Raw genomic sequence first — 26093 nt, 5'->3', positions numbered from 1 at the left:
ACACCCGGCCGGCGCCCTCCCGCCGCAGCACCGACGCCAGGAGCTCGCTCTGCTCCCGACCAGCAGGCATGGCCGCCCCGCAGCCCGGTCGCCCGGGCCTCCGCGCCCGCCCCGCGCGCGGCGCCCTGCGGCTCGCCCTCCTCCTGCTGCTGGCCGTGCCGCTCGCGGCCGGCGACCCCTGCCCGTGCCAGGATGCCGCGCTCTGCCGCCCCATCCAACAGCGCCGGGACTCTGAGGTGAGCGGGTCTGGTCCTCAAGCCCCCAAAAAGTTAGTCAACCGAGCTCTGCAAAGAGGTGGTGGTGTCGAGTTCAGGGTCGTGCCACTCTGCGCAAACATGCCAGTAAGTCAGGAGACAAGATGTTGCGGCAAAGAAAACGACTTTATTTGGAAGACAGAGATGGAAGACTAATGTCCTAAAGCAGCATGTAAATTTAGGGTTTCTTTCCAACTTCTTTAATATGAGGGAAGGAGGGAGTAAAGGGGATTAAGGTAGGGAGGTGACAGTAGACTCAAGACATCTGAACAGCGTCAGCAAGGAGGGCTGTGAAGCAGCTCCCTGTCCTTGGTTAGTTGCCTCTATGCATTTCTTTGATGTGGGTCCGGCCATGATGTTCCTGTAAGTACGTGACAGTCCAGTCATAATTTTTGTACATACTTCTTTATCCCCTTGGGGGAGGCAAATTTCAGGTAAGGGGCTGGTTGCATTAATCTTAAAATGTGAGCATAATTCTTTTTGAGGATTAATAAGCCTATATACACAGCTGAGTGTAAGATTTTTGACCCAAGATTACATCAGCAAAGGAGGCAGCTACAGTATGGAGACAGAGATGCGAAGCTTTTTCAGTGTGTTACAATTCCCCACTGTCAGTGGTCCATTCCACAATCTTGCAGGATCAGTGACAAAGGGAGGTTGTCGCCTGACTACCTCTGCACAGAGTAGGAGACGGGTGGCTGTGAAACAAAACCATGTTACTTGATTTCTGAAATCTTTTTCCAATGCCTCATTCAGGCAGAGAGGACTGTGGAATGATTATATGCATCTCCTTAATAGTGTCAGTCATGTTTTTAGTATTTTTAGAATCAACTTTGGTTGGACAGAACATAAAGGGTTTGACCATTACATAAACAAGAACAGCGAGATCCATCTTAAGTATTCCCCCTAAGACCAAGCAAATCTCTTGGGAATCCACAAGAAGAGCTCTGTAGTTATAAGTACTTATGGATCCCTGGATTTTGTTTTTATAAAGATTGGCAACCTTGAGATTTTGGGCTAGGCTGGCACAGAAACAGTCCTGCCTTTGAAACTTGAAGAAGTTTTACCATCCAGAAGTTAAATTGACAGGGAGCTTTATATTTTATTGACCCAGTCTCAGTCTTGAGAATGGGTCAGTTCAGTGAATTGGTTATGTCTCATTGCAGGAGGCAGTCTTGCAGGAGGGCTCCCAAAGGGAGGCCTGTATTGTGTAACCAGTCAGGTAGTACATAAGGGACATTTCTATAGAGACAAAAGAAAAACAAGACTAATGGTTAGAGTGAATCACAAACCCAGTATCTAGTCCTGACTGCTGCCAGTGAGATTTCTAGATGTCAGGCTTAGAGTGTCTTCAAATAGGGTGATGTGGCCCCTGACAGATTTTCCTGGCTTGTAGTTTGGATTCTCTGGTGATCCTTCTGAGTGGCCCATTTGACAATAGGCATTAGGACTGTCTAAATATGGGCTTTTGTAGCAGTTTCTTTGAATTTTATATCAAGTCATCTAGTTTCAGTTCGCTGGGCCTCAGGGCTTCCATTCTCAATGATTCCAAGACAGAATGATGGGAGAAAATTGGAAACATTAGTTTGGAGAGTTACAGTCTGATATCTGAGGAAACCAGAAGAATTTAGTTTAACAACAAATCCTCAAAGACAATCAGAACAAGAATTTAATATCCATAAAGGTCTGTTATTGAAACAATTTTTTTCTCTCTGAATCATCCTCATTTTTATCAAAGATAACCATTTGTTTGCAAATTATGTCCAACAAAAATTTGGCCTGATTATTTTCATAAGTGCCCTAAGAATAGTAATTGTCTTTTAAATTTGCTCTGCTGGAACTTTTCATAAGGAATCTCAGATAGAATTTTCAAAGGCCTCATAAGGCCACGGAAGCCAAGCCAAGGACTTGCCATCAGGCTTTGCCTGCAATACTTACAGATTTGGGCAAATTCCACTGTTCTTGAGGTCCCCCAAATATCTTGATATTAGTATATTAATACCCTAAATATTCCTTAGCTTTCCAGTAAGTGAACTTCCTTCCTTACCTGGTAAGGCTACTGGGAACCCAAAAAGCAAAGTACCAGGCTGATTTTCCAAGGGTTTCTATTGGCTTCATAATGTCAACTTTAATTCCTTAAAGCTGTCTGGACATATCTGAGTCTATGTATATTGCTCTCAAATATGACCTTTCAGTAAAAGTCTTGGTTATATAACCAATGTTTAAATTATCTCCTGTTAAAAGAAGAAGAGATTTTTTTAAAACTTATGCAAATAACTATATTGCCATTAAAGTAGGAATACTCATGGAGAGTTACTGAATTCTGGGGGGATCAGGAAGAGAGAAAAAGATAAATGTTTCAATTCTGCTTATAATTTTCCCAATTGCTGTAAGTCATAGCTTAAAAGAAAGTTTCCTTAACTTTGGAAAAGAAAAACATTTAAAAAAAAATCAGCAATGTATCAAACAAAAAGTCATAGCAATTAAAAACACTTCCTCAGTTCACTCAGTCTCATGTTACTAATTCTTGGTCTGCTAGGATCCAGTTTTCCACTAGTTTTAGAGATTCTCACCCAATTCAGTCTTATAATTTTAAGATTATCAGAAAATTGCATTTGTCAGATGTCCCTTCCATGGATCTCTCTGAACATGGAACATTTTTATAGGGACACTTTTGGAAAAGTATCTAAATAAAATAAGAACCGTCAGTAAGTGACAAAAGACTTAAAAATGGTCTCGGTTAAAGATCTGGTGAGAGTTCATCATCATGCAATTGACAAGGAAATTTGGTTATTTCTGTAACATATAGCCTTTTAATAACCATAATTACAATTGATAACATACAAAAACATATCAGAGATCTAGGAGTTTCACACAACTTCTAGAACATTTGCATTATTAACAGATTTCTACACAAATATAAAGCTCTGCATCATTTGACACTGTTTCCTATATAGTTTAACATACTAAATAAATAAGAGAAGAAAATCCTCTGACATCTTCCAGGGTCCTTCTGGGAAATCTCAGAGTTAACTAGACATAAAAAGGATATTATGTAGAATCAACTCTGGGAACTGTGTCAAAAATATTGACATAAGTTTTTAAGTACTTATGTAAACAGATCATTAGGAAACAATACTTAGTTAACTATTTAACCAAATGACAATAAAAGATTTTAAATTCATACACAGAGGGTTACATAGTGAAACTGAGCTTTTTTAATATTGAGAAAATTGTTTTACGTAAGATCACTATTGACATTAAAGCATATTTTTTACACCTTTATAACCAGTTCATTAAATTTTAGCCAGCTTGATCACATACTAAAATTTCTTTTCCAGAAATCTTTAACAACTTCCTTCATATTCAGATTTATTTCCTAAGTTTTCCTTCTTTAAATAATGAGCTTAATTTTTAGGACAAAATTATTTTCTTTTCAACAAGAATGACTTCCCATTGTTCAGACCCTCCATTACCAAAAGCATACATGTTACTTTTCTCACATGCAGAGATGTTTCCCTTATTATTTCTAGTGGCTTTAATTAAATTTCTTAGAATTATTAACTTATAGACATCTTAATTTCCAGTGCAACTAAGTTGTAAGCAATTGTGAACTGTATAGTACATTAGCATTCTTTAGATTAGCAAATTTATAAATACATTTCATAATTTCTAGAGATATGTGTTTCTACATAGTACAATCGTTCAATGAGCACAAAACATATTGACTAACAGACCCAAATTTTTCTTTAGTTTCTCTGTAATAAGGAAGCCAAAAAAAGTAGACAAGTTTATATTTAGTAATTAATGTTTCATTGTTTTATCTTATTTGGAAATTATCTCGACATTCAACGAATTTAACTTAACTCACTTAGTTTACCGAAATTTTAAGGTTTCAGGTTACCAATTTTAAAGCTATGTTTAGTTACACACCTCACAACACATAATTATTGTTTAAAAGTTCACCGAAAACTTTATGTACATTTATTTAATTTACTTATTAATAACTATGTTTTTATTACCTATAAAAAGTTCACGAGACAAAGTTAGCCATTCTCCCAAGCTATTTTTTTTTAACATTTAACGTAATATCAACTTACATGACTTTAAGTAAACCCAGGCAGAATCAATGTTTTTATTTTAATTCTGATAATTCTAATGACATACTTTAATTAAACCAACTAACTTAAATTAGCTTTAATAGCAAATATTTTCCAAGGTCACATGACCTTCTTTTTATATTTCAGAGAATTTTAGAATCATCAATCCTTACAGGTTCTTGTCTTCAAATTAATTAGATTTTTTAAATACATTAATTTTAGCAATACCATCCATAGGTAAAATACCACACATTTAAAACACATGGACAGAGATACAGATGCAAACAGAAGATACTTAAGGTTAATATTTGTCCATCACAAGCAAACTGTGGACTAGATTGTCAGGCAAGGGTGCTTCTATAGCCATTTGTATTTTAAAAAGGCCTCTTTCTCTATTTTTTTCTTTCAGTCTCAGGTGATGGTGAGGCTTTCTTACATTTCAAGGACATGAGAAGACCATGACATCAAATCATTGAGAAATAATGTTTTTTTTCTCTGTGTATCAGCTTTCTGTAACAAAACTTTTAGTGAAGCTGTTTTTTACATTTTAAAGCCTTTGCTTTTAAGAAGGGCTTTAACCATTTCAGAAGCCTTTTCTGTTTGGGCGGGATGTGCTTCTACCCATCCTGATAAGGTGTTCACTAAGAAGTCAATCAATTTTTTTCCCATTGTCAGTTTTACCCAGGGCTCTTGCAGGGGAAATCTGAATTGGGTGTCTTAAATCCATCTGGGCTTCTGGGCCTCTTCATTCACTATCTGAATATTCCTCACTTCATTCACCAAATATCTCTCCCTTTCAAAAAGACTTCTGCCTTTTTGGTGGACGCTTCTTGCTTCCTTATCTCAAGCATGGGGTGAGAGCTGGTGCCATCAGCGGTGCCAATGGTGGCCCTGGACTGGGAGGAGCCAAAGGAAGGGGCAGCATAGGCCACAGTACCTCTGGCAAAACTGGGGGCAGATTCAAAGTTTGGGCTGAATTCCCTCCACTTCATCCCTCATTCTCTCTCTTGCTCAACAGATTTTTTTCCTGGTTGCTTCTCAGATCTTTGCACTACAAGGAGGCAACCATCCTCCTCTGTATCTAGGTGCAGCAACTTGAATGCCTCCCTGTGTGGGATTTCATCATCGTTCTTTGTTCCTTCACAAAACAACTCCAGTTGTATAGAGTAGTTTAGTGAGCAGTTTAACAGCCACTGTCCTGATCTCAGTATGCAGCTGGGGCAATACAGTGTTACAATAACATACAATCTCTTTTTCAGTCAAAGGTTTAAAACTGTAATCTGACCATTTACTCAGAATGCATGGCATGGACTTTTTTTGGGGATTAGGCAGCATTCCCCATTCTTGAAGGTGAAAATACAGAAACGAATACAGAGAACGTAAAACAAATGCAAACAAGTCAGAAACAAATGCAAACAAACTGCTTCACAAATGGGGTTGAAGTCCAAGTGTTTCTCTTTCCAACAGGGTGCCCCAATCAAATGAAAAACAAACTGACTTATTTCCAAGAAAAAAGCTCAGATGGCCCTCTAGTTTGTGTCCAGAGTGTCCAGTTGTATGCAGAGAAGCCACTTATCCTACTTCAAAGGTCAAGTCTGTGGACAGAGATTGTCAATTCCTTGCTCCAACAGATAGGCACTGGGGCAGTTGGTGCCATTTAGGGGGATTGCAGGGGAAGTTTCTGGAACAAATGGTCCTGGCAGCTGTTTCTGACTTACCTAAAGAATCCCCTACCAGGACTGACTGGCCACGAGCAGCAGCTCCTGGCTGGCTCACCATTTTATTACTGAGTTCAAGGTGGTGCTACTCACCGAACAACATGCCAGTAAGTCAAGAGACAAGAAGTTGGGGCAAAGAAAGCGACTTTATTTGGAAGGCAGAAAAGATGGCAGACTATGTCCTAAAGCGCCATCTTAACTTAGGGCTGCTTTCCAACTTCTTTTATATTAGGGAAGAGGACAGTAAAGGGGCTTGAAGTCAGGAGGTGACAGTTGACAGACATGAATGTCAGCAAGGGTCTGAGGAGGGAGAGAAACTCCTGTCCTTAGTTAGCTGACTCCAGTCATTTCCTTGATGTGGGTCCGGCCATGATGTTCCTTTAAGTGCTTGACAATCCAGTCATCATTTTCGTACATACTTCTTTATCTCCTTGCGGGAGGCAAGTTTCAGGTAAGGGGCTGGTTGAAGTAATCTTAAAATGTGAGCATAATTCTTTTTGAAGATTAATAAGCCTATGTACACAGCTGAGTGTAAGTTTTTGACCCAAACATCAAGCCAGCAAACAAAAAGATACAATCTGGAGGCAGAGATGCCAAGCTTTTTCACTTGTTAAAATATGGGAGCTGAAACAAACCCTGACTCTTGCTGAAGAGTTGTAAACAGAAGGCCTTTCAGTTTACCCATTTCCCTCATTTTATAGATGAGAAAACAGTCCTGGCGGGGTTAAGTAACTCCTCCCAGGCCTCAAAGTCAAGTATTTAAATCCAAATCTGACTCCAAGGTACTCTTTCACTCCCCTGCTGTGGTGGTACTCCAGGCATATGAGGTGGGATAATGAGTTATTTCCTAAGTAGCAAGACCATTTGATTTCCAAGAGAATGAGGTTTTAGTTTGAAAGAATCTCAGCACTCCAACAGTACATGGAAGGCAGAATGTTGCACTTACTTTCGCTTTTCTATACCTACCAGCCCTTTAGGCACCTCAAAACCACCCAAGAAGGGCAGTAAAAATAGATCTTTCAGTAAATTTTCCCGCTACTTACCTAACAAGTTATAAGGCCTGTGGCAATTTTGTTAATCAAACACCCTTTCTGAGGCAATATGAAAACAACCTGACTGCTTGTTTTGATGATTGCAAAAATTGGATGACATCAGGCAAATTGAAAGGCTTAGTCCAAAGAGCAATTCTTTTGTAAAGAGAGGGGGAATTGCCAGTTCTTAATCTAGCAGATTAAATTTGAGGCAGAGGAATAAATTTAAATGCCAATTAAAAACTATATATATATATATATATATATATATATATATATATATATCTCAACTGAAATCAACACGACTGTTAGATTTAAGAAATAATTTATTCATAGTCTTACTGAGGACCATGATCTGAGAGCAGCCCATCAGTGTGCTCTGATAAACTGCCCTAAAGCCCCTTAGTTTGGAGACACTTAAATACTTTCTCTACAGCAGTGGATGCATGCAGAAAAGAGGTTACATTTATCAATATGTCAAGCAGTGGGCATAGATACATCTAGTTAGTGTCCTAAAAAATCATGTTATGGACATTCCAACACTGTCTATGCATGTGGGAGGAAGCAAAAATGAGGGTCTCTTTAGGTGGATCCCCTCATCTTCCTTCAGGGATGGAGAGAACATATTTGACATTGTCCTATCCATGATGACCAGAGAATTCCTGACAGACAAATTTCTGGGAGAAGTTGAAACTACAATTGTTAGATATTAAGCCCTGGTTTGGTGACTTGGCCTAGCAGATGTGAATCATGTTGGGCCTGTCTTTCTTTTTAAAGTATTCATTGCTTAGGAAAAAAAATAAAACTGGTTTAAGTGTTTATAGAGATCCTGCCTAATATTAAAACCTACTATTTGAAAGACTTAATATAGCACCCAATATTTCTTAATAGGTCAGGCAGTATCTGTGTCCATTTGGAAAACCAATTATGCAAAAAAGCAAAATTTTATTCATTTCTATGTTCATGGTAAGTGGCCTTTTCTTCTAATGAACTCTATTTTTCAAACACAAAGACTAGACTACGTTGCCTTTTTCCCTTATATTGTCAATTGGTTCATCCACCTTTATCTTTAGGATTTCTATTACATCATAAGTTCTCAGCATATTTTTTAACAAATTAAATCTTAATTACCAGGATTAAAATATGGGATAAAGTTTGCAATAGTATATATGTATCAACTGAAATCAACACAACTGTTAGATTTAACAGTACTATACATCTAAAAACCCTAAAAATAATAGGCCATTCAATTTCACATTGTATAGTTTTTACTCAGTGGACAATTGCTTAGCAGAAAAATAGATTATGCATAATTATGAAAAGCAGAAAAAGACTGAGAAAATTAAGCCATGGTTTAACTTTTATAACTAGTGTTCCCCACCACCCCTCTCCCATACATTCTCTCACACAGGCCCAGTGATCATTGATCTCTCTCTCTCTCTTTAAATGCAGATCTTATTATGTTCCTCCTTTGTTTAAAACACTGCAATGGCTTCCCATTGATCTAAGGATAAAATATGAAATCCTCAGTGGTCTACAAACCCCTGTTTGATCATGCCACCCCCTAACCTTTCTAGATTTATCTGATTCCACATACTTTCAGGATTTCAGTGCTCCAGCCACACTGACCTTATTTTTGTTTCAAAAGTTCAGAATTATTCTGAAGTATTGAGACCTTGCCCTTTTTCGTTCCCTGTGCTGAGAATACTCTTTTTTGTCCATCTGTACCCCTCGTTAATCCTGTCTGGTTTGTTGCCCAGATGTCAGTCCTCCCCTAAACTGTGTAGTCCTCAGGGAAATTTTCCTGCCATATCACGGTAACATTAGTCCTCTCTATGTTGTTAGGAACCCTGCATTCTCACACAGTCCTTAACACTATTGGTATTAAATAATTAATGCACCTGGTCTCTTTAATCTGTGAGTCACTAAAGCCTAGCAATAAACCCTCCCTACACTTTGTTGGAATTCAATAAATATTTGCTGATCAGTAAATTAATACGTTATTTGGAATAAAATTAAAATCAGTGGGCCATTCATGATTCTAGAATTATTTGTGGGGGAAAAATACTGGAGAAACGTAACACCCACCACCTTTGAATTTAACTTGAGTACTATTCTAAGAAGTTAGGTTCACCAAAAATCATTCACAGTAAATTCAGTACCTATGGCTCCATCTAAAGCAGACAGAAACTTGAGTATTATCAGCTTGCTCTGACCCTATTCATTTAATCAGTCACAAAGGCTTGTTAAATTTTGCCTCTTTAGCATCATTCCAGATGTGTTCATTTATCTAACTTATCTCTGCTGCTCCACAGCTTTAGATGAGGTCGCCATCATCTCTTGCCTGGATTCTTCCAACATTTTCCCTGTTAGTTGTTCTGCCTTCAGTTTTACCTCCATTTTCCACTTCAGCTGAAGGGATTTTTCTGAAATGCATAACCTAAAATATGTTTTAAAACCTATCTTCTGAGAATAAAGATCTAATTCCTCAAGAGAGTTTATAAGGCCTTTCATGATTTAACCCTGTCTACCACTCTGTTTTCACTGCTATCTACCTCCAAATTCTAGGTGTGAGCAATACTCAATATTTAGTTATACAACCACCATACTCTCTCTGACTCTAGGCCTTGGCACTTGCCACTGTTTCTTCCCTATTTTCCAGGACTGGTTCATTTCCCCTGCCACCAGTTATATTGGGACCCCTATCTTATTCACTGTTGCACTCTCAGTGTCCACCAGTGCCTGGCATATGGTCAGTGTTTAATTAAAGTTATTTTGGGTTGTCCGCATATTATCCCTGATTTAAGTGATGATGCTCATCCCTGTTGTTTTGTCAGGTCTTTGTGTTTGATGTTGGACAGAAAACTTGGAAATCTTATGACTGGTCGCTGATTACAACTGTGGCAGTCTTTGGAAACTATGACTCAGAACTTATGTGCTATGCTCATTCACAAGGAGCCAGAGTAGTGCTAACAGGTGAGTTACACGTTTTGCCAGATGCATCCAGCCAGTTGGTAAGTTTATTGCACTGTTGGCTATCCTGACTTTCTAAAAAAGTTCCTTTTTTTCATGTTTATCTGGTATATTTTGTAGAATCCTAAAATTAATCTTAGATACTGGTTAATTCATTTCACAGATACAGATTTTTTAACTATTAAGTAAACCACTGTGTGGTTTTGAGCAGTATGTGATCCTAATTAGCATAATGACCTTTAGTTAGTCATAGTGCACAGTTTCTGCTTCTAATTTGAGAATGATTTTACAAATTATTCATAATGGTTATTTGGGAGATTGATGAATAATGACTTTCTATTATTTTGGTATCTTATTTCTCCATTTGGAAAACTTAAATTGGGGCTTAGCATTCTAAAATAATGAAATGTTTGAAAGATATTTTGATCTCTTTGGAATGGGTTTGTTAAGTGAATTTCATTAAACTGTGAAAAGCATATATGCACAAAAGATGTTTATTTCTTCCACAGGAGATGTATCCTTAAAGGATATCATTGATCCTACTTTCAGAGCATCTTGGATAGCTCAAAAAGTTAAGCTGGCCAAAACACAATATATGGATGGAATTAATCTAGACATAGAGCAACATGTTAAGTGTTTTTCACCTGAATATGATGCATTAACTGCTTTAGTCAAAGAAATAACAGAGTCATTCCATCGTGAAATTGAGGGATCACAGGTAAAATTCATTATTATTTTTTGGAAACCCCTTATTTTTCCTTAAAAAATTTATTCATGAAGGTATGACTAATAGAATCTTGGTTTTATTGAGGAGGAAAGAATTTCAGCACATATATCCTAAAAAAAATTTCTTGAACTTTTAAGGTTCTTACAGAGGTTCTATAGAATTTTAAGGTGCTAAATCTGTTCCCTTTTCATATCAAGATACAACACTGGGATTGCCTAACCTATTTGCCTTGCAGCAGTGTCAGAAACATTAGATAGGCAATGAGATAAGCAAGAATCAGGAATGGCTTAGCTGTCAGGACTGGCTTTCACCAGTGCAGGAAAAAAAACAGCCCTTGTCTAAGAGTAGAGGTAGTTCTGGGGAAATGCATCACTTGCTCCATAGACTCTGAATTTCTTGCAAAGCTTGCAGCCCAATAAGGCTCAAAGGACTAACTCCATAGAACTTGTCAGAGCTCTGACAAAAGGTAGTGTGCGTCTCCAATGCCATAATGAGCATGACTAGAGAAGAATATCATAGCATAAGGCATCCTGTCAGGCAATGTGTGGGTGACAAAGAATAATGTGGCCCCAGATCAGTGAGTCTCTGATCACGTATTAGGGTTATCAGGAATCTTTACAAAAGTAAACATACACACACACACACACACAGACCGGAACTTACTCCCAGAAATTATTCTTCAGAATGTTTTTGGGTGAGCCTGGAGTTCATAGTTTTAAAAAGTTTCAAAGGTGATTATGGTTAAGAATTTCTAAGCTAATTTCTAATCTGGACCAAATGGAGATATAGGAGGATCCTAAATTCCCTCCTAGCATGGGCATGTGGGATATACAGCTACACACAGAGCAATTTCCTCTGAGAGAAATTCCGAAATTAGCTGAGTGACTTCTACACAACAGGTGACTGAGAAAACAACCACACTGAAATAGGTAGGAAAGGCTGAGACACACTCTTGCTATAAACCACTCTCCTGACATAGCACCCTACAATTAAGAGGGAACCTCCAACTCCCAGCTTTTCCCTGAGGAAGGAAGGGTTTGGTTCACATATTAAGTGCCCCTATTTTTAAGGCTCCTACAGGGACAGATCCCCAAAACATCTAGCTTTCAAAGTGAACGTGGCTTGTACCCACAAGTCTCATAGGACTGTAGCAAACAAGAAATAGGTTTTCAACAAGTGCTTGAGCACTTACCACAGGGATTCCCCAGGGCTCAGTTCAGATGAAGCAGACAAAAACACCACCTCCCAGTCTATTCCTGGAAGGGATTTAGTGCATACTTCACAAATTGCTGCCTGAGGGTCTGGCTTCTAGTTAGCACACATTTAGGTAGTAATTGCAACATGAGGCAGGAGCCCCCCCACAGCTATACACCAAGGCTCAGTGCAGAAGGAAGAGGCAAAATTGTCCATCTCCCAGTTTCTTCCTGATGGGGCCTGCATACTTTCCCAGCTGCCTGAGGGTGTGTCTTCTAATAAGCATGTGCTGATTGTGATTCTCCCCTTTGGGACACTGGCAGATTGGCACACTCTCATGTACTGGTATCCACTAAGAACAAAGACAGTGGCTTGGACAATCACAAAGGTTTAAGAGCTAACTAGGAGCTCAGGCCAGGCAGAATGACAAGTTTCATCTGCATAAGACTAGCCTGTCAAAACTGAAAGGGGTGGATGTTTCATCTAATGTGAAAAAATCAACACAGAGTCAAGGGAAATAAACGGGAATATTTTCTAAACAAAAGAACAAAATAAAACTTCAGAAAAAGACCTAATGAAATGGAGATAAGTGATTTACCCAACAGAGAGTTCAAATTAACCATCATAAAGATATCACCAAGATCAGGAGAGCATTGTATAAATAAAGTAAGAATCTCAATAAAGAGAGAAAAAATACCAAAAAGTACCAAACAGAAGTTATAGAGCTGCAGAATACTACAGCTAAACTGAAAAATTTAACTTTAACAGCACACTTAATCAGGCAGAAGAGAGGATCATCAAATTTGAAGACAGGGCAGTATAATTCATCTAATCAGAAGAGCAAAAAGAACAAAGAATGGAAAAGAGCAAAGATAGCTTAAGGAATTAATGAGACACATCAAGTGGTCCAATATATATATTATCAAAGTGCCAGAAGCAGAAAAGAGAGAGAGAAAGGGGCAGAAAGCTTATTCAAAGAAGTAAGGCGAAAACTTCTATAACTTGGGGAAAGAAATAGACATCTAGATTCAGGATGTCCAAAGAGACCCATGCCAAGACATATTATAATTGAACTGTCAAAAGCTAAGGACAAAGAGAGAATCTCAAAGCAGCATAAGAAAAGCAAATTACATAAAAGGGAACCCCCATATCAGTGGCTGTTTAGCAGAAACCTTGAAGGCCAGAGGGAGTTGGATGAGATAATCAAAGTGCTAAAAGAAAAAGAACACTTTACCTGGCAAAGTTGTCCTTCATAATTGAAGGAGAAATAAGGAGTCTTTCAAACACACAAAAGCTGAAGTTCATCATCACTAAGCTAGCCCTACTAGAAATGTGAAAGGAACTTCTTCAAACTGAAATGAAAGGACACTAATTAGTAATATGAAAGCATAAAACTCATTGGGAAAGGTAAATTTACAGTTAAACTCAGAATACTGTAATATTGTATTAGTGGTAGATAAATCACTCATACTAGTGTATCAGTTAAAAGATAAAAGTAGTAAAAGTAACTATAACTACAATAATTTTTTTAATGGATACACAATTTAAAAAGACAAATTGTGACATCAAAAACATAAAGTGTAGGGAGCTAAGGAATACAATTGTAGAGCTTTTGTATGCATTTTGAGTTGTTATTAGTTTAGAATATATGTTGTTTTATTTATATTATTTATGTATTGAAGTACAATTGATATATAACATTACATTAGTTACAGGTGTACACAAAATAATTCAATATTTTATGTATTGTAAAATGATCATAATAATGTAGTTAATATTTGTCACTATACATAGTCACAAAATTTTTTTAGTGTAAGCCTCATGACAACAAAAAGATAGCAAAAGCCTATAGTAAATACACAAAAGAAAAAGAGAAAGGAATCAAGCATGCCACTACAGGAAATCATCAAATCACAAAGGAGAGAGCAAGAGATAAAAGGAAAAAAGGAATTACCAAACAGCCAGAAAACAATAAAATGGTAGTATTAAGTCCAAACCTATCAATAATTATTTTAAATGTAAATGGACTAATTCCTAATCAAAAGACATTCAGTGGCAGAAGGAATTAAAAAATAAGATCAACTATATGCTGCCTATGAAAGACTCCAGTTTTAAGGACAGAGCAAGTAGGCAAGAAAAGTAATAAAAGGCATCCAAATTGGAAAGGAAGAAGTAAAATTGTTTGCATATGACATGATATATTGAGAAAACTCTACACAACTCTTAGAACTAATAAATTAATTTAGTAAAGTGGCACAATAAAAAATTCATTGAACAAAAATCAGTTGTTTCTATATGCTAACAATGAACTCTCAGAAAGAGAAATTAAAACAGTCCCATTTACAATCACATCAAAAAGAACGAAGTACTTAGGAATAAAATTAACCAAATAGGTGAAAGGTCTGTACACTAAAAACTATAAAACACTGGTAAAAGAAATTGAACAAGACACAAATAAATAGAAAGATATCCCATATTCATAGATTGGAAGAATTAATATTGTTAAAATGTCCATAATAACCAACAGGATCTGCAGATTCAGTGCAATCCCTGTCAAAATTCTAATGGCATTTTTCACAGAAACAGAAAAAAATCCTAAAATGTGTATGAAACCATAAAAGATCTTAATAGTCTGAGCAATCTTTAGAAAGAACAAAGGTGGAGGCTTCACTTTCTGATTTCAAGCTATATTACAAAGCTATAATCATCATCATCATATGGTACTGGCATAAAAACAGACCCATAGGTCAACTGAACAAAATAGAAAGTCCAAAAATAAACCTGTGCATTTATAGTCAATTAATTTATGACAAATGAGCCAAGAATATGCAGTGGGGAAATGATTGCCTCTTCAAAAGTGGTGCTGGCAAAACTGGATTGCCACATGTAAAAGAATAAAAACGGACCCTTATCTTACACTACACACAAAATCAACTCAAAATGGATTAAAGACTTAAAAACAAGACCTGAAATCATAAACTCTTAGAAGAAAATAGAGGGGTAAGTTCCTTAACACTGGCTTGGCAATGATTTTTTAGATCTGACACCAAAAGCAAAGGCAACAGAAGTGAAAATAAACAAGTGGTTACATCAAACTAAAAAGGTTCTGCACAGCAATGAAAAACATAAAAATGAAAAGGCAACCTAGTGACTAGGAGAAAATATTTGCAAACACATATCTGATAAGGAGTTAATATCCAAAATATACCAGGAACTCATACAACTCAATAGTAAACAACAACAAAAATTTAAACACGGGCAAAGGACCTGAACAGGCATTTTTCTAAAGAAGACATAAATGGCCAACATTACATGAAAAGGTGCTCAACATCACTAATCACTAGGGAAATGCTAATCAAAACCACAATGAGACATCACCTCACACCTGTTAGAATGTCTATTATTATTTTTAAAAAGTGATAAGGGAGTGGCCCGCCGCCCGCGGCCCTGCCGCCCCCAGGCACTCGCGCGGCAGGCCGAACGGGGCGGCGCGGCGGGGCGGGCGGCTGCCCGGAGATGCGCGATGGCAGCGCCGCCGCCGGCCAGCGCCGCGTGCCGCACCACGGGCTCCACCTGCCTGCGCCCGTTCAGCGAGCTCCTGCGCATCCCGCTGGACCAGTTGCTGGAAGAATTGGAGAGGTTAGAAAAGAGCAAGATAAATGGTTATAAGGTGGAACAACTGAAGATTGCTAAACAGAAGGAAGTAAGCTTGAGTAGAAGAGCTGTCCAATGACGGGAAAAGCCACGGACGGTGGAGCGGCCATCAGCAAGGCCCTTGACATGCTGGCTAGGCAACCACAGAGAAGCAAACCAGGGCTCCTTGGAGAAGTGGCTGATTCTAGGACTGGGGCAGGAAATACACAAGAGGAGCCTGCAGTGTCTTATGGTGCCACCCAGCAAGGAGGTGCAGAAGCAAAAACAAAAACTCATGATGATGAGAGTATATCAAATGGACATAGGAGCCAAATGAAACAGCTTCCAATGGCCAAAGCTGGAACAACTTGAGCAAGAAAATAAAGACATATTAGATCATAGAAGCACAGATTAAAGAGTTATAAATTATAGATCTATAATCTATAGATTATAAAGGTATTAGATCATAAGCCAAAGTATAAGATAAGCATCCATGCAGTCATACTGATATAAATAAGTGAGGGAAAATAGACAAATCTCCCTGTACAAGAATTCTAAATAATTCATGCAGATACTTTTCCCTCAAGAAGGGGGAGTGTTCTCACTTCTTAAGTGTGGGCTACATATCATGACTTCCCTCCAAAGACGACAGTATGGAAAGGGAAGGGGCAAAAGTAACCTTGGAGTGGAAGAACCTAACAAACGACCTCAGTCGAGTGGTCAAGGGTAACATCAACAGAGATAGTTATAGTGCCAGCATGTTATTCTTAATATGATGTGGCAAAAATAACACTTTGGTTTTGTGATCTCCCTCTCCAAACTCATAACTCTTGTCTAATTATGAGAAAAATATCAGACAAATTCCAACTGAGAGAGTCTAGAAAATATTTGACCAGTACTCTTCAAAACCGTCAAGGTCAAAAACAAGGAAAGCCTGAGACGTGAGAACTAATGTAATGTGGTATCCTGGATGGGATCCTGGACAGAAAAAGGGCATTTGGTAGACACTAAGGGAATCTGAGCAATGTATGGGCTTTAGTTAGTACTGGTGTATCAACATAGGCTCCTTGACTCTGACAATGTACCATAGAATATAAGATGCTAATAATAGGGCAAACTGGTTCTGGGTCATATGGGAACTCTGTACTTAACTATCTTTGTAATTTTTTTCTGCAAATCTAAGTGTTCTAAAAAATAAAATTCATTTAAAAACCAAAAAAAAAAAAGTGATAAGGGCTGGTAAAGATGTGGAACTATAAACTGGTACAGCCACTAAGGAAAACAGCTCCTCAAGAAATTAAAAAGAGAACTAATTATGATTCAGCAATTCCACTTCTGGGTAGAAACAAAATCACCATCTTGAAGAGATATTTACTCCCATGTTTATTGCAGCATTATCCACAATATAGCAAAGGTATGGAAACAGCCTAAGGATCCATTGACAGATATATGGATAAAGAAAATGTGGTGTATACACACACACACAATGGAATATTAGCCAGTGCTAAAAAAAAAAAAGGAAATCCTGCCATTTGAGACAATACAGATGACCTAGAGAGCATTATGCTCAGAGAAAGGCAGAAACTTCATGGTATCATTTATGTGTGGAATCTTAAAAAAAACACACTGAACTCATAGAAACAGTAGGTGGTTGCCACAGGCTAGGAGGTAGGGGAAATAAAGCTAGCAAAAGAGTATAAACTTTGAGTTATAAGATGCATAAGGTCTGAGGACTTACTGGTGACTACAGTTGATAATACTGTATTATATAATTGAAATTTGCTAAGAGGGTAGAACTTAAGTGTTACTGCACACACATTAAAAAGTAAATATGTGAGGTAATAGATGAGTTAATTAAGTCAATGATGGGAATCCCTTCACAATATATATGCATATCAAATCATCACATTGTACACATTACAATTTTATTTGTCAGTTATTCATCAATAAAGCTGAACATAAAAAGAACTATTAGGATAGAGAGTGAATTTTTTGAAAGCAGGGATCAGCTCCTTGATGTTTAACACAGTATTAAAAATATTTTGAGTGAATATATGCTACCTGCTTTTCAAAAATTTTAAATCTAGTTAAGTAGGAAATAAACATATATAATAATTATGTATTATGTAAGTAATGACTCTAAAACTATATCAGAATCACATAGGAGTGCTTGTTAAAAATATCCCCAGAGATTGATTCAGTAGGTTTGGGATAGAGCTAAGGAACTGTATTTTTACCAAGCCAAGTGTGCTAGGTGATCCTGGTACAGTTGGTCAATATGAATTTGAGAATCACTGGAAAAATAATAAATGATATAAGGATTAGCATCTCTGCAGCTTTCTGCAAGTAGGGAAGGTTTGTCAGTGTGGAATTCAGCTTTTCAGAGGCGTACAGTTTAGATCAAGAATAGCAAATACCTGGTATGTAGGTCACCATACTCCTCTTCTCACAAATCTTTATGTCAGCAACTTTGCCTTCATTTTCTAGATTGCCGTTATTAATAGGTTGAGTTGGTGTGTGGGAAGCAACCTATTGCTGAAGCTATAGTGAAAGGGCAAGGAGGAAGAGTTTGAGCAAAGACTTGTAGTAAGAGTATCTATTTCCATGTTTGTGGGGGAAGTACAACAATTTGGGCTATTATGTCAAATTCATGTTCGGTAAATTAGTGTGACGAACAGTTGCCATGATAGGACAGATTGTAGAAGACCTAGAATGTCAGACTGAAGAGTCTGCATTTTATTCTGTATGAAATGGGTTCCATATACAGGAAGTGTTTAGGGAACACTATTCCTTACTAGTATGTAAAACAGTGTAGAGGAGAAAGGGAAGGCTAGTAAGGACTCACCCAATAATCTGGTAATTTTGGATTTATGGTTTGGATTGAGATGGCATAACCCTAATACTCAGTGAGTATTCAATAAATGTTTATTGAATTGACTAATTAATGGAAAGGCAGTAAAACAATTGTGAGAGGGCACAATTGGTTGTGGAAAATTGGTTATGGGGTGTGAGGGAAGAAGAGTCAGAAAATGGCCCAAAAGATTTTAAACTGGTGATCAGAAAAAATGACTGAAATACAGTCTGGATGGAGACATGAGTTTTGGTGATTTAAGATTATAGAATCGTGGTCACAGAATTAAAGAGCTAGAAATGCTTTTGAAAAGTTCTTTCTGTGAAGAACTCGTTTTTACAGGTGGGAGAAGATTCAGATGTTTTAAGTGACATAGACCTACTTATAACAGAGCCAAGACTAGAACCAGTCATTTGATTTCTTGTCTAATATGCTAATACTGCCTTTTCAAAAACATGAGATTAACTGTGACAGCACATCTAGGTGAATACTTTTAATGCTCAGGAGAGAGGTAAGGACTTACAAAATGGATTTGAAATTTACCTGCTTAGAAGTAATCATTTAGTTTCTCTATTTTTATAATAAAGTTCCCATTTTGTAATAGGAGGCAGTGATAAAATGGGGTCTGATCGGTAAAAAATTTCACTTTATAACCTATTTTGCTGGAGAGCTTTTGAGGAAAACTTGTATTTATAAGGCAAAGCTTCCTTTAGTGTTAGTACTTAGAAAATTTAGCAAGAATTTTGAGAAAGTACTAAAAAGAGTTATGTTAGAATAAACAGGAAAAAGTGTAAAAATTTTAACTGAAGTACATCATTTTTAAAAACAATCAGTGTTTATTGAGAACCTAATTAAGAAAAAAAACAACCTTTAATGAAGCCTTAGAACATCTGCACATATAAATTAAGGCTAATATTTGGTTAAGGCAATAAATATTTTAAAGAGACTCATCCTTGTTGAAGACTAGCTCACTATTCAAAATAAAAGATAATTTATCACTCAAGTTTTATTTGAATATTTCCATAAAATAAAACCACTTAAATGATTTGCTCAACATTTCAAGTTGATTAATTTATACTTGTAGCCATAAAACACCACTATTCTTTAACTGTAATGTTGGACTAAACTTACCATGTAAAGTAATTATAAATCAGGGGCTCAAACTCCCAACACAGACCAGTCAGCTCGTGCCAAAAGGTGACCTATTTAGACAATATTTGAAAAATCATTTGCATTTAAATTGTTTTACTGTGCTGTGCTCTCTAGTTCCTTAGAGGCCTCACCACACCCTACTTTCATTGCACCTGTTTCTTTCAGTCATTTGAGTTGCCAATCTAGCTTCTGAAGACATATGAGTTTAAAACTTCTCTTCTACACAGTGCCCTACTCCTGGTCATTATATATATATTCAAATATATGTCCATTACCCAAAAATATGTCTAGGTCAGTCCATGTAGGAAAAAATATATATTTCTTAGGACTCTTGTAGTTCTACACATGTCAAACCCTATGTAAGCATTTCTTTTTTCTTGGGTAGCATGAGGCAAGAGAATATATAACCAACAAAAATATGACCTAATATGCATATTTGATCATGTTACATAAAATGGTATGTGTTTTTCCACAGGTAACTTTTGATGTAGTCTGGTCTCCAAACCACACACGGAGGTGCTATAATTATACTGGAATTGCAGGTGCTTGTGACTTCCTCTTTGTGATGTCTTACGATGTACTAACTGGCGTCTGGTCAGACTGTATTGCATCAGCCAATTCTCCCTATAATAAGATATTAACTGGTAAGAATCTACAAGATTACTTATTAGTAATACTAATTCCATACACTCAAACATTCAGATATATTTTAGCATTTTTAAGTCATTTGTATACCTTTTCTATTTGGAAAGCTTCCAGGATCTGAAAAGCTGCAATTTATTTAACTCAACATTCTAGATAATCTTGGAACGTCTCTTAGCAGGCACACATATTTTGTAGCATTAGGCAAGAAAGAGATTTCAGCTAAATTTTGTTGATTTTTCTCTGTTTCTTATAACTATAGATTATCTACTACAGAAAAAGAAGGGAACATTTTTTATCGCCAGTGGTAATTTACATTTACAGAATATTTATAAAACATGGACCAATTGTGCTTTCTGTAAGAAGTTCTGAGAGTATTGCTGCCAGAAAGCTTAAGACTTATAGAACTGTTTTGAAACTTTAGACTACGGAATGTCAAATATATCATGTCTGAGCAGTTATAGCAGTTAGCCTGCTTTCTTGAAATGTGTCATTTTTCCTAGAATTAAATTTTGTAAAATTTTTTACTTAACTTGATCTTACTTGTTTTGTTTTCTGTTCTTCAAAAAGAAATGATTTAGAAAGTGATAGAATTTAGAGTTCTTAAAGGATAACTTTTATAAAATAATTTTAGGGCATCAGTATATGAGTATTTTGCATATATATGCCTGTTTTTACAGACTTAAGATTCGGAGTGGTTGCATAGCTCATATGATGACATTGGTAAACATATTAAGAGAAAAAGTATGCTTTTCCTGTCTCTGTTTGATTAGGATATGATAACTACATCAAGATGGGCATTGACCCTAAGAAACTTGTAATGGGCATTCCCTGGTATGGTTTTGATTTTACTTGCCTGAATCTATCAAAGGTAAGAACAGATCATTTCTATGTGATTTTTTTCTCTTTCTATTATGTTTTTTAGAGTCTGTTTTGTCTCATACATATAAAACTTATTTAGTCTATAAACTTCTCTATATAAAAAATATATAAACTTTAGAATTTCTCAAATATAGTCTGAGACTAAGAAGTAGAAAGTTTATTTTTATTTAATCCTATGAAAATTTCTGAATGTTACATATTTCCATTTAATAATGAAATTTTATTTTGTGTAGTCAGGTCATCTATTTATAGTATATATATGTATTTTTTAATAGTTTCTGACTACACTTCATGATTTGGCTCTTAAGATTTACATAACTGATAATCTATAACATGAAATTTTTGCATTTCTAGGATGATGTTTGTACCCTTGCAAAAATCCCTTTCCGGGGGTCTCCATGTAATGCTACAATGCGTCAGGTGACCTATAAAATTATTATGAAGCAAGTAAACAGTTCTATTTCTGGAAACCAGTGGGATAAAGTTCAGCAGTCTCCTTATTATAACTATAAAGTAAGACTTTTCACAAGTTATGAATATTTATTCTATTAGTTTTTAAATTGTATGTTTTTACAATGATATATATGATATTAAGAATCCAGCTTTCTTTTAGGGTACAACATACAGACTGCTGTTTATATAAGTAAACTTTGAATCTGTGTCATCAGGGACTTTACTTCCCAGTGAGCAATTCAAGTTATGCTAATTGTGGGACAGCTCTGTATGGGCTGCTTGTCATTTTAGATGATGTAATTAAAACCTGCATATCACAACAGGATTTCCTTAATAGTCGACAATTATGATGACTGTAACTTTTAAAAAGCTTTGAAATAGGTTACTAGCTTTGAAGGCCTCCATTTCAGAGTATCTAAAAGTTCTGTTGATGCTCTTACATAGGGAGGAATGAGGCTGAGTACAGATGTGTCAACATAGACTTTACAATGGAAAATAGTATTTTTTCAAATTTGTTTCACAATTCAAACTATGTGATATTAGGCCAATTTTAAACAATGTTAATAATTAGAGACAGAAAAATGTTACAAACAGAAACTTGAAGAAATAGTAAATGACGAACAATCCTATCAGGTAGTGTTTGATTAATGGGAATTGCCATACAAAAGAGGCAAAGAAAAGTTATATTTTTCATAATTAGCTTTTATATAATGAAAACTTTTCATACCTCAAAAATCTAAGTGCAAAACATCTTTGAATTTACTTTGAACTCTATTATTGTCAGAGGAGCTCTAAAATTACATGTCAGTTAATTTCAACAAGAATTTATATTCCTTATTGATAGTCTGATATCCATTTATAAAAAATGACTGCAAACATACATATTTAATAAGCTAAAATTGAAATACATGGACATGCTTGTATGACAATGATATAAAAAGGATATAATTAATCCTAAATTTTAGAATCTGAAGTATATACCTATTAATTAAACTTGGATATACTGTAATCCTGTCTTTGCCAATAAGTATTTATGGAACCCTGTTTTGGGAATGGTTAATATTATACACATACACACACACACACACACACACATACACACACAATGTGCGCCCCCCAACAAATACACACACATGTCATGGCCAAATATTTTTGGAGAGCACTGCATACTGTATATCCCTCTTGGAAATTTATAAAGTACAGCATTATATTAAAAGACTTAAGAAGTGCCGTAGCACATAAACCTGTTTGCTCAATGTAGACTCCAGTTTTCCACCACTCTTAGAAACATGCAGGAGGAACAGTGTTTCATAGATGGTAAAGGCTATATATTCACACATAATTTAGAAATATAGAATATAGAATAGTAGTTTGCCCTATGATAGACACTGCGTTTTATAATTCCTGACTTATTTTTTTTTCCTTAAAGAATAAGACACTTTCTTTAAAGTTTAGAATTCAGGAAACATTTTGATAAACCTTAAATGGCATTCATTTAATGACTCTTTAGACAATAATCTAATTATAATTATTTTGTTCCTCTTTTTCATTCATTATAAAATTCCATAGCTACTAAAATCAAGTTTTTATTGTGACTGAAAAGAATGATTTGCTTTCCTATGCTGTCTCAGTAATAGTAGCTTCGTTTACTCTTCATATTCTTCAATGTACATATGCCTTAATCATGCTCTTACCAACCTTACAAATCGCAGTTTTTCTTCCTTTGATCTTTCACTATTTTGAGGCATTTGAAATTTCTTAAATGCATCAAAAAGGCTCAGAGTACCAGCTAGAATGATGGCAAAATTCAAAGGTTTTTGTCTTTGGGTTTGCCATGGAATCTGCAAAAATAAATCTGTGTATTTAGGTACAGGATCTGCAAGTTGCCTTTTAATAGTGAATCACAGCTGTTATTAGAGCATGTATGGCTTTTTCTAGCTCTACAGATTTACAGAATGGAGTATGATACTCTTTAAATCTGTGTATCATTTAAATTACCTACATGCATATGTAGGTATTCTTGTACGTAATGAGTCCACTACACTTTAATATATCATAGCATATTCATTTACCAAGTGACTGTTGTCCCTCAAAATAGTCACTCTAGAAGACTATTTTAATTCCAGCGGTGCTACCATAAATAAAAACATTACTAGCATTTATTGAGAATTGCCTTTAAAAAGTTTCCTATATAGGCACAGTCGCAGGGGAGCCATCAGGTGAGAAATTGGGGATCAACAGTGGTGAGGCTTAGAACCTCACCCCCCCGGTTTTGAGAGAAATCTTCTGCATCTGTGGATGTTTTAAGGCCCTTGTCTAGCTTAGATTAACACATAGTCTACAGGCACACACCTGATCATCTACAATTGCTCTCTTACAACACTAAACTATGTTTTCTACCTTTATCTTGCATCTATCTACCACTTCAGCATTTTATTAAACATAAAAATAATTATAATAATAAAGGGAGAAATGTGGGATCCACATATAAATCAAGTATAAAAATCAAACGAATATTCATATTTGACCTGATTGTTTATAATTCATAATGTGTGATCAAAACCGAAAGTTTCTGTGATGAATGCCCTTGTACTGTTCACCATGTAAGAACTTATTTACTATGTAAGAATTCGTTCACCATGGAAGAACTTGTTCGTTATGCTTCAGAAGATTGGAGACTGACGAGAATTAGGCTTGAGATGGATTAATGATTGTGCATTGAGCATTGACCCCCCTATACAGAATTTTATTGTTGTTAACAACCATTTGATCAATAAATATGAGAGATGCCCTCTCAAAAAAAAAAGTTTCCCATATAATCAGTAAATTATTTCAAATCACAGGTTCTACCTCCTATCTTTACCCCTTCCATTACCCTTTTGCTCCTTTGTCCCTTATCCAATAGTTTCTGTGCCCTCTAAGAAACTGTGTTGGTACTAGATAGAGGCAAGTGATGCAGGGTGAAAGGTGAGCATAAGACCATTTTCTAGTTAATGGTTCTTAATCAGGCGTGTGCATAAGTCAAACATGGAGTCCAGACTGACAGGCTCTTAGAATCAATTCTACAAGACCTAGAAGAGGAAGTATTTTCTTTGTCCTTTGCCATTACCTTTTGATTTGGCTTATTCATCATAAACAAAGTCATTTGTTGAACTCCTAACTTGGCACATTCCCAGGAACTGTAAAAAACGCAAAAAAGTATATAAGCCAGCGTTAGAGGACGAAAGCAGTGATTCTCCTAACCTTTGCTGTCTATCAGATTTACTAATGAAACATATAAACACAGACAAACCAATAAATTTATGTCGTAGCACCAGCCCGGGAAGATTTTGATTCGGTGGGTTTCATATGGTGTGGGTCCAGGAATCTATATATTTTTTAAAGCCCCTCAAGTGACACAGGTATACATCTTGGTTGATAATCATCAGGTAAGAGCAAGGAAGGAATCTTACGTCAAGAGAAGGACTTTAAATAGAATATTTTAGGAGGTTCACTTGTAAAAGTGCCATGAGCAATGATATCTAAGGAAGTATCACAGAACCATGGAATCACAGAGCTGGAAAATACTGTGCCCCAAATTTTTATTATTTCTTTGTATCCTCTTTGAATCACTGGACTTAAGAAATTTCTTTTCTTCTTATGGTATTGAGTATTTTAAAATTCCATTTTAATTTATTCACATAGGATCCTGCTGGCCATTTTCATCAAGTATGGTATGATAATCCTCACAGCATTTCTTTAAAGGCAGCATATGTACAATACCGAGGCTTACGCGGCATTGGCATGTGGCATGCAAACTGTCTTGACTACTCTGAAGATGCTACAGCCAAACAGCAAACTGAAGAAATGTGGAAAGCCTTAAAACCAGAGCTGTGACAGAGATGAACATCTTCTGTCTATTAAGATTTAGAAAAATGACCTGTATAAATAGATCTAGTTTCTTGAAGAGATAAAAAATGTATACATTTTTGTCACATTGGCTATATATTATAATCATTTGTATACTTAAAAACAGATAAAGAATAAAGAAATGCTTTGTTTAAAGTTGAAAAATAAAACATATTTATAGTTTCAGGGTGCAGAAACATAAAGATAAGAAACAAGTCAATTTACTATATTAAATATTCCTCTATGTTTAGTACTCTAAGTAGGAGCAATTACTTTCAGAATTTCATTATGCTAGTTTTTTCCTTCATTATATTAAAATATAAAATTAATGCTAATTTTTAAAATACATATAATTTTAAGTGGAAGTTCTTTGCTTAGAGTAGATTTTTAAAAATCAGTCATTGAGAAACAGTTTACTCTGTACTTTTTGTTCAATAAATCCAAATTTAAAACCTATAATTTAGTGTCTTCTCTTTAGGTTCATCAAACTGATGCAAACACTTTTTCTGTTTCCTGACTCCTTATAGTATTCATGCTCTTTGAAACACTTGAATTAAACTCACTTTTAAGCCTCCACAGAAAAAAGGATTAAAAT

At 36.1% G+C, this 26093-nt stretch overlaps 1 protein-coding gene across 1 annotated transcript; it reads left to right on the top strand.

The window, feature by feature from the left end:
* CTBS (chitobiase) lies at positions 1-25957 on the top strand. Its single transcript, XM_017671126.3, has 7 exons — positions 1-236; positions 9941-10079; positions 10586-10794; positions 20109-20277; positions 21049-21146; positions 21512-21670; positions 25295-25957. The coding sequence occupies exons 1-7, from the start codon at positions 69-71 to the stop codon at positions 25484-25486; spliced, it is 1134 nt and encodes a 377-aa protein (XP_017526615.3). The 5' UTR covers positions 1-68; the 3' UTR covers positions 25487-25957.
* Positions 25958-26093: the final 136 nt, after the last annotated feature.

This window comes from Manis javanica, chromosome 4 (assembly GCF_040802235.1).
Source record: "Manis javanica isolate MJ-LG chromosome 4, MJ_LKY, whole genome shotgun sequence".
Classification (NCBI taxonomy): domain Eukaryota; kingdom Metazoa; phylum Chordata; class Mammalia; order Pholidota; family Manidae; genus Manis; species Manis javanica.
Note: the sequence above shows the minus strand (reverse complement) of the source record. Positions and strands in the feature narration are given on the sequence as shown.

Coding starts and splice junctions, on each gene's coding strand:
- CTBS (XM_017671126.3), top strand. CDS start 69: ATGGCCGCCCCGCAGCCCGGTCGCCCGGGCCTCCGCGCCCGCCCCGCG. Junction 10,080..10,585: donor AGCCAGAGTAGTGCTAACAG/GTGAGTTACACG, acceptor TTTCTTCCACAG/GAGATGTATCCTTAAAGGAT. Junction 21,147..21,511: donor CTTGCCTGAATCTATCAAAG/GTAAGAACAGAT, acceptor TTGCATTTCTAG/GATGATGTTTGTACCCTTGC.